The sequence below is a fragment of the Crocuta crocuta genome, unplaced genomic scaffold, assembly GCF_008692635.1.
Source record: "Crocuta crocuta isolate KB4526 unplaced genomic scaffold, BGI_CrCroc_1.0 scaffold29, whole genome shotgun sequence".
NCBI classification, from domain to species: Eukaryota; Metazoa; Chordata; class Mammalia; order Carnivora; family Hyaenidae; genus Crocuta; species Crocuta crocuta.
This window is the reverse complement of record NW_027533280.1, coordinates 2,605,567-2,615,026: the sequence shown is the minus strand read 5'-3', so window position 1 is coordinate 2,615,026 and position 9,460 is coordinate 2,605,567. Positions and strand designations below refer to the sequence as shown.

Genomic DNA, 9,460 nt, shown 5'->3' with positions numbered 1-9,460 from the left:
AGGGGGTTAAAGGGAGGTGAAAAGCCCAGCACTTTTTCTTCTGTGCTCACGCTTTCCAGCCATAGAATTTGCATCGTACGTGGGGGAAGATCCGGCTGTCTGTGGGGGTGGGGGCAGTCTTCGGNGACCCGTGTGTGGCATCCGACTCTCCGCGGAAGGGAGACTCCCTGCGCAGTGCCCTTGGCCGATTCCGGGCTCCTCCCCTTCGGCAGGGTCGCCGAGGGGCGATTACTTAACCCTCAGCTTCCTGCTCGCGCAGTCAGAGCACTTAGTGGTGAGGTGGCGGCGGTGAGGTCGTGAGACACTGCGTGACAGAAGCACNGCGCCGCCAGGACCCGTGTGTGGCATCCGACTCTCCGCGGAAGGGAGACTCCCTGCGCAGTGCCCTTGGCCGATTCCGGGCTCCTCCCCTTCGGCAGGGTCGCCGAGGGGCGATTACTTAACCCTCAGCTTCCTGCTCGCGCAGTCAGAGCACTTAGTGGTGAGGTGGCGGCGGTGAGGTCGTGAGACACTGCGTGACAGAAGCACTTCGGGGGCACGCGGAAAGCGTTAGCGGCTGTTCGTCATTCTGTCCAACAAACAGCAAACTTGTGTGGGAGACACGTGGCACGCGGGCTGGGGTCTTAGAGGTAATAAGACCACAATCACTGTGCTAGGAAAAGTAGAAAGCATTCTACAGACTGGGCCTTCGTAAGAATATTAGCAGTGTGGATTACAAAACGAGTGTTGAGGTTTGATTAGAAATCTGTAAGAGTCATAGGCAGAAAACTCCGCAATGCTGCTTGGCTTTCCCAGGAATATATTGCTAGCTTTCTTGGGGGTAGTTGTACCTGATTTTCTCCACACTGAGGTTCTAGCATCACAATGGTGAATGGCCACGGGTAAAACAAGCAAAAAGCAAAGCAAACAGAATAGACACTATTTTCAGGGGACAATGTTCTAAAGACTGGAGCCAGGCTCCTGGGCAAGGACTCAGTAATCCATAAATCACAGAGGTGACAACGTCCAGTGATTAAATAAGGAGATAAAACGTTGGACTTGCCATAAATAAAATATGGTATATCCAAACAATGGAATATTATTCCACCATAAAGAGGAATGAAGGAATAAAATAGAGTGCCCAGAAATAAACTCCTGCAAATATGGTCCAATAATTTTCAATAAGGGTGCCAAGACAATTCTTGAGGGGGAAAGGACAGTCTTCTCAACAAATGTTGTTGGAAAAATTGGATAGCTACATGCAAAAGTATGAAGATGGACCCTTGCCTTACACGATATATAAACATTAACTCAAAATAAATAAAAAGCATAAAACTATAAAACTCTTAGAAGATAGAGGAAGCGCTTCATGTCACTGGATTTAGCAATGATTTCTTCAAAAGCACAGGCAACGAAAGAATGAATACATAAACAGGACTACATCAACACTTAAAACTTGTGCATCCAGGGCACCTGGGTGGCTCAGTAGGTTGAGCATCTGACTTCAGCTCAGGTCACAATCTTAGAGTTCATGAGTTCAAGCTCCACATGGAGCCCAATTATTATCCTCTCTCTCCAGCTCTCTCTCTCTCTCTGTCCCTCCCCCACTCACATTCTTTCTCAAAATTAAAAAAAAAAAAAGAACGGGGCACCTGGGTGGCTCAGTTGGTTAAGCAGCCGACTTCAGCTTAGATCATGATCTCATGGCTCTCAAGTTCGAGCCCCTCGACAGGCTCTGTGCTGACAGCTCAGAGCCTGACGCCTGCTTCGGATTCAGTGTTTCCCTCTCTCTCTGCCCCTGAACTGCTCACACTCTGCCTTTCTCTCTCTCTCTCTCAAAACTAAAATAAAAACATTAAAAAAATTAAAAACCCAAGATTAAACAATAAAACCTTGTGTGTCCTAAAATATTTATAAAAATAAGAAAATAAAACTTGTGCATCCAAGACCACAATTAAGTGAAAAAGCAGCCTACAGAATGAGTAAATATATTTGCAAGTCAAATCTGATATGGGGTTATTAGAGGTTATTATCCAGATTATATAAAGAACTCCTACAATGCAGTAATGAAAAAAACCTAGGAGCACTTGGGTGGCTCAGTTGGTTAAGTGTCCTACTCTTGATTTAGGCTCAGGTTATAGAGGTTACTTTTTTTTTGTTTTTAGTTCATTTATTTACTTTGAGAGAGAGAGAGAGAGCACATGAGCATGAGTGGGGGAAGGGCAGAGAGAAAGGAAAGAGAATCCCAAGCAGGCTCCATGCTGTCAGTGTAGAGCCCAATGTGGGACTGGATCTCATGAACAGAACTGTGAGATCACGACCTGAGCTGAAACCAAGAGTTGGCCACCCAGGCACCTCTGGAGCCTACTTAAAAACAAACAACCTAGATAAAAAATAGGTAAACTAAAAATAGGTACAAAATCTTAAAAAAAATTTTTTTTTAATGTTTATTTATCTTTGAGAGAGAGAGAGAGAGAGAGGGAGGGAGGGAGAGAGACAGAGTGTGAGCAGGGGAGGGGCAGAGAGAGAGGGAGACACAGAGTCTGAAGCAGGCTCCAGGCTCTGAGCTGTCAGTGCAGAGCCTGATGTGGGGCTCGAACTCACAAACTGTGAGATCATGACCTGAGCCGAAGTCAGAAGTGAAACTGAGCCATCCAGGTGCTCTAGAAAAATAGATGCAAAATCTTTAGCAAGATATTAGCAAACAGAAGTTAGTATTACATAAAAATTATTATATGCCATGACCAAGTAGGGTTTGTTCAGGGATGCAAGGCTGGTTCAGAAAAAATAATCTGTGCAATCCACCGTAGTGACAGGCTAAAGATTACACACACACATATACACACACACACACACACAACTTCTATTAGAGCTAATAAACAGGTCAAGATTCCAGGATACACAATCAATATACAAAAACCAATTGCATTTCTATACGCTTGCAAGGAATAATCTGAAAATGAAATTAAGAAAACAATTCCACTTAACAATGGCATCAAAAAGAATAAAATACTTAGAAATAAATTTAACAAATGAAGAAGACTTGCACACTGAAAACTACAAAATGGCATTCAAAGGAATTAAGATGTAAATAAATGGAAAGACATCACGTGTTATAAATTCTAACAAGATGGTTGAGATGGCAATATTCTCCATCTTACATTTCCAATTAATCTCCAGAATCAGCACAGTCCCTATGGAAATCTGTGCAGAAAACAGTGACTATAGCAGGCCCGAGAAGGCTCTCATTGGGAAATCCTTCTTTCAAGGTTGGCCTTGGTTAGGATCTGGAAACTTGCATTTGTGGAAGGTTCCTGTCACTCCATCTGGAAAGAATAGTTCAATGTGCCTTAATTGTTCATGCAAACAGCATAGTTTACCGGCTTCTTCCTGGGGGGTATGGAATTTTGGTGTGTGCTAGGCAGAAGGTACCCGCATGTTGAGCCCCCTTAAAAACTTTTGGCATGGTCTCTAATGAGCTTCTCTCACAGACAACATTTCACACATGTCATAACTCATTACTGGAAAGTTACACCAAGTCAAGCCAGGCACAAAAGACCTCCTATTGTATGGCTCCATTTGTATGAAATGTCCAGAAGAGGTGAACCCACAGAGACAGAGCAACTACTGCATGTGAAGCCTGTAGTGGCATAGTCAACTGGGCTCTGGAGTTGAGCAGTTTGACTTGAACCTCACAACTGCTAACTTGCTGGTACGTAAATTTGATCAAGTTCCCTAATCTCTCCAAATCCACATTTCTTCACTGTAAACTGGAAAAAATAAAAGTATTCCCCAAGACTGGCGTGAAGGTTAGATGAGAAAATGCATGAACAGTGTTGAGTCCAGGGTCTAGCACATCATATGCATCGATGGATGCTGGCTATTATTGCCTATTATTATAAAGCATTCATGATCTTAACTCTTAGATCCCTCATAGAATTTCACAGTCAAGACCCTTCTGTCTCCACTGGGAAGTTATGAAAACAGTTATGAATTACAACAGAGGTTCTTTTTTAAAAAAAATTTTTTTTTAAGGTTTGCTTATTTTGAGAGAGAGAGACAGAACGTGAGCAGGGGAGGGGCAGAGACAGAGGAAGACACAGAATCCGAATCAGGCTCCAGGCTCTGTGCTGACAGCCTCGATGCGGGGCTCGATCCCATTAGGGAGATCATGACCTGAGCTGAAGTCGGACGCTCAGCTCAACCAACTGAGCCACCCAGGTGCCCCACAACAGAGGTTTTTAAAGTGTGCTCCCCACTGGAAAGCACCAGCATTGGGGTAACAAGAATTTGCATTGTCAGCAATGCAAATTCTTGATCCACTGAATCAGAAACTTTGGGAATGGGCCTCGGTAATCTGTGTTTCCACAGCCCTCCACGTAATTCTAATGCATGCTCAAGTTCGAAAGACAATACATGATAGCACAGTGTTCAAAAGGGTGGGTTCTAGACCAGACCACAAGTTTTTAAATCTTGAACACTTGAATCTGCTGCTGGCAAGCTGTGTGATGTTAGGTAAGTAAATCCTGCCTCTACTCTGAGGCTTCGTTTCCCCATCTTTAATATGGGGGTAAGGATAAAATCTAGTTCGTGGGGCATCTGGGTGGCTCTCTCAGTTGAGTGTTCAACTTTGGCTCAGGTCATGATTTCGTATCAGGTTCAGAGGCTCAGGTTCAAGCCCTGTATTGGGCTTGCTGCTGTCAGTTCAGAGTCTGGATCCTGCTTCAGATTCTGTGTCTCCCTCTCTCTCTGCCCCTCCCATACTCATGCTCTCTCTCTCGCTCTCTCTCTCTCTCTCCCTCTCTCTTTCAAAAACAAACAAGCATTTAAAAAATCTAGTTCGTAAGATTGTTGAGAAGTGCTTTAGAACAGCGACTGGCACACAGTAAGTGCTCAATAGATGTCAGCTATAGCTGCTTATCACTCAAATATGAGAAATAAGAAATTTCCCAAGTTCATATAATTATTGGGGAATGAGATATGGAAAGTTGGATTAGTACCACACGTAGAATATGTTTACAACAAAGTTTTTTTAAAGTCACAAGGATAGGGGTGACTGGATGGCTAGTCAGTTAAGTGTCTGACCCTTGACTTGGGCTCAGGTCCTGAGCTCACAGTTTGTGAGTTTGAGTCCCGAGTAAGGCTCTGTGCTGACAGCACAGAACTTGTCTCTCTCTCCCTCTCTGTCTGCCTCTCCCCTGCTCTCCCTTTCTCTCTCTCAAGTAAATACATAAACTTAAAAAAAAAACTTTAAAAAAAGCCACAAGGATATCTCATTATACAAAGTTTTAAAAAGAATTTAAGAGGGGCGCCTGGGTGGCTCAGTCAGTTAAGCATCGGACTTCATCTCAGGTCCTGATCTCACAGCTCATGAGTTCAAGCCCTGCATCACGCTCTGTGCTGACAGCTCAGAGCCTGGAGCCTGCTTTGGATTCTGTGTCTCCCTCTCTCTCTCTCTACCCCTCCCCAGCTCACACTATGTCTGTCTCTATCCTTCAAAAATAAGTCAACATTTAAAATTTTTTTTAAAAAAGACTGTATATAGCTGTGCTACCCACCCCACTCCCCCTTCTCTCCTCCTCCCCCCTTGAGTGGAAACCAAAGTGATTGCAAAAGGGATCCTAGAGTTAGGTATTGCCTTATGGTTAAACAAAGGAAAAAATGACATGGAAAACAAAAGTTGTGGGTGGGTCACACTTGAACTATAAATGTTTGCAGGCTAATGCCCACCAACAGGAAAGTTCCATTAGCAAACACCTGTGGTCCTATTTTGGTATATTAAGTAGAGTTAAGTCTTAACGCTCCTGTGAATTCCTATGGCAGCATTTATTTCCTGAGCAGTACACTCAGTATGGCTTTCTTCATGTTCTTTAAATTATTTTCAGGTCTTCTTACCCATAAATCATGCATGGAAATAGCAAGGATTTTGAAGACTTCCCAGTTTGGCTTAAATGCCTGCAATCCCAGGTCAGTGACTTCATGTCTAGGAGTTGAAGGTCTTTAGAAAAGAACCGGAGGCAGGAAGGGTGGTGCCCAGCACACTCATTTTGAATCCGTTTGCACAAAAGCATACTGTGCTTTTCTTTTCTTTCTTTCTTTTTTTTTTTTCTTAACTTAGGTGAATTATTTATTCAGGGTCCTGAGTGCGTGGGGAAGCATGAAAGGAAATTTTGGCAGAAGGGAATCAATTTCTCCTCCCCACTCTCCAGGCCAGCTCTTGCTCCACCTTGGAATGTAAAAATGTGTTCCTCAGGGGCGCCTGGGTGGCTTAGTCGGTTAAGCGTCCGACTTTCGCTTGGGTCATGATCTCGCGGTTCGTGGGTTCGAGCCCCGCGTCGGGCTCTGTGCTGACTGCCAGCTCAGAGCCTGGAGCCTGTTTCAGAGTCTGTGATTCCCTCTCTCTCTGACCCTCCCCTGCTCATGCTGTCTCTATCTCTCTCCTAGAAATAAATAAAACATAAAAAAAAAAAATTAAAAAAAAAAATGTGTTCCTCAAAAGGCTGTTGAGAGAAAGAAATGATCCTAGCCTGGTGCTGGGCAGGTTTGCCTAAGATTCTATCAGTATGCACCAATCTCAGCTAGGGTAGTTCGTGCTGCCCTCCAGGTCTTCTGCTGGCTTTGTAGAATATTTTGTCATTAATTTAATTACACCTGACCCTTGAACAACACGAAGGGTAGGGACTCTGACCGCCCCCCCTGCCCCGTGCAGTCAGAAATCCATGTATGACTTCTGATTCTCCCAAAACTTAACTACTAATAGCCTATTGTTGCCTGGAAGCCTTACCAATAATGTAGTCAATTAACACATATTTTATATGTTATATATATTACATACTGTATTCTCACAATAAAGCTAGAGAAAATAAAGGTTATTGAAGAACATAAGGAAAGTACATTTATAGGATTGTANGCCTCTTTTTTTTTTTTTTTAAGGTTTTATTTTTAAGTAATCTCTACACCCAGCGTGGGGCTCAAACTTACAACCCTGAGACCAAGAGTTGCATGCTCCACCGACTGAACCAGCCAGGGGCTTGGACTGCACAGTTTAAATCCATGTTATTCAAGAGTCGGCTGTCACTAGACATGGCAGTCACAGAGATGCCTTTCAGATGACCCTTCAAGAGGCCAAGAAGCATATGAAAAGACACCCAACATCACTGATTGGAGAACTGCAGATCAAACCACAAGGGGAGAACACTTTGCACAGCCATTATGACGCTATTCTCCAAACAAAAACAAAACCCAGGAAATAACAAGTGTTGCTGAGAATGCGGACAATTGGAACCCTTGTGCTTTTCTGGTAGGAATGCAAAATGGTGCAGCCCGCGTGCAAAACAGTGCGGGGTTCCTCAAAAAATTGAAAATACAATAACCCACATTATCCTACAATTCCACTTTCGGGCATATAGCCAAAAGGATTGACAGCAGGATCTGGAAAGATATCTGTATACCCATATTTCTAGGAGTGTTATTGACGCTAGCCAAAAGGTGGAAGCCACCCAAATGTTCACCCACAGGTGGGCGGATAAGCAAAATGTGGCCTAGGCCTACAGTGGCATGACTTTCTGACAGTTGCTACAACCTGCCTGAATCTGAGAACGTGATGCTAAGTGAAAGAAGCCAATCACAAAAAGACAAATGCTCTATGATTCCGCTTACACAAGGTTCTTGGAATAGTCTAATTCATAGAGACAGAGGCAGGGGGCTGGGGCAGGGGAGGGGGGAGGGGGAGTTTTATTTAATGGAGACAGAGTTTTAGTTTTGCAAGATAAAAAAAAGTTCTGGTGGTTTGGTGCACAACAATGTGAATATACTTAACACTAGGGAACTGTGCGCTCAGAAATTAAATGGCAATCAGAATTTAAATGGTCATTTTATGTTTGACCACAATTAACAATAAAAGACAAAAAGGAAAGAACTTGCTGGTCTGCACGAGGGCTGTGGTCTGCTGACCGCCTCTAGCTTTAGCAACCCTTTGATTCCGCACAGCGTTCCCAGGACACACTTCCCCGGGGGCTCTCGGCTGGTGACCGGGCACAACAGAGAGACAAGGACCACGCTATTTGTGTCCAACATGGGACAGCTCTAAGGGCAATCTGCTCTGGGAGCCGCCCCCTGACCCCACACCGTGGTCAAGTCCATACTGCAGTCTGAGAGTCTGAGGCTCTCACTTCCTCTTTCTTTCCTTTCCTTTCTAAGACGTCAAATCTGCATCCTGGTCTGAAGGCCGGTTTCCCTGCCGGGTGCTGCTTCCTCCTTCTCTGTGACTCACAGGTGTGTCTCCACTAACCCTCTTGCGCTCCTAAGCTGGTCTGACCCTTTGCTCACTGGAGGGCTTAACTAACACAAGAAACCTGTGAATATGTGTTCACTGTGAAAACGTTTAAATGTTACTTGAGTAGCAATAAAAGGTGAGAGATCCTCCTCCACAACCCGGCCATTATCCCCAGAAACAGCTACTGCTTGATGTCACCCACCTACACCTGCGCTCACCTAGTAGCCACCGGTCCGTGAGGAGCAGGTGCTGGAAATGTGGCTAGTCCTTTTGTTAAATTAAAAAATGTTTTTAAAAAATGTTTATTTAATTTTGAGAGAGAGACAGAGGTGAGCAGGGGAGGGGCAGAGAAAGGGAGACACAGAATCTGAAGCAGGCTCCAGGCTCTGAGCTGTCAGTGTAGAGCCTGACGTGGGGCTCGAACTCACAAATTGGTTGAGATCATGACCTGAGCCGAAGCCGGTCGCCTAACTGAGGCCCCCAGGTTGCCCAATTGAGCCACCCAGGCGCCCCAGAAATGTGGCTAGTCCTAACAGCCCTGTGTTGGGCTCTGTGCTGACAGCTCAGAGCCTGGAGCCTGCTTCGGATTCTGTGTCTCCCTCTGTCTCTGCCCTTCCCCTGCTTGCACTTTCTCTCTTTCTTTCAAAAATAAACAAACATTAAAAATAATTTTAGATTTACAGAAAAATTAGCATGCTAGTACAGAAAGTGGGACTCCTGTACACATACCTAGTTTCCCCTATGATTAACATCTTAACACTAATATGGTACATTTGTTACAGTTAATTAACCAATATCAGCACATTAACTAAAGTCTATACTTTATTCAGATTTCCTAAGGTTTTTTTTTTTCCCCTAATGTCCTTTTTCTGTTTCAGAACTCCATCCAGGAAACCATATTACATTAGCTGCCATATCTCCTTAGGCTCCTCTTGGCCCTGACAATTTCTTTTTTCCTTGTTTCTCATGACCTTGACAATTTTGAGGACTACTGGTTAGGCATTTCGTAGAATGTAACCTGGGATCTGTCTGACATTTTTCTCAAGATTAGACAGGGGTTATGGATTTTGGGGAGGAAGACTACATCTGTAAAGTGCTTTTCTGGGGCGCTTGGGTGTCCTGACAGCTCAGAGCCTAGAGCCTGCTTTGGATTCTGTGTTCCCCTCCATCTTTGCTCTTTCCCCACTCTTGCTCTCTTGCTCTCTC

At 44.3% G+C, this 9,460-nt stretch overlaps 1 protein-coding gene across 1 annotated transcript in view; it reads right to left on the bottom strand.

The window, feature by feature from the left end:
• Window positions 1-3,417, bottom strand: part of RILPL2 (Rab interacting lysosomal protein like 2) — a 27,709-nt gene extending 24,292 nt beyond the window's left edge. The window contains exon 1 of the mRNA XM_077747947.1: window positions 3,412-3,417. Coding sequence (XP_077604073.1) covers window positions 3,412-3,417 — 6 coding nt within the window. The remainder of the gene's footprint in view (window positions 1-3,411) is intronic.
• Window positions 3,418-9,460: the final 6,043 nt, after the last annotated feature.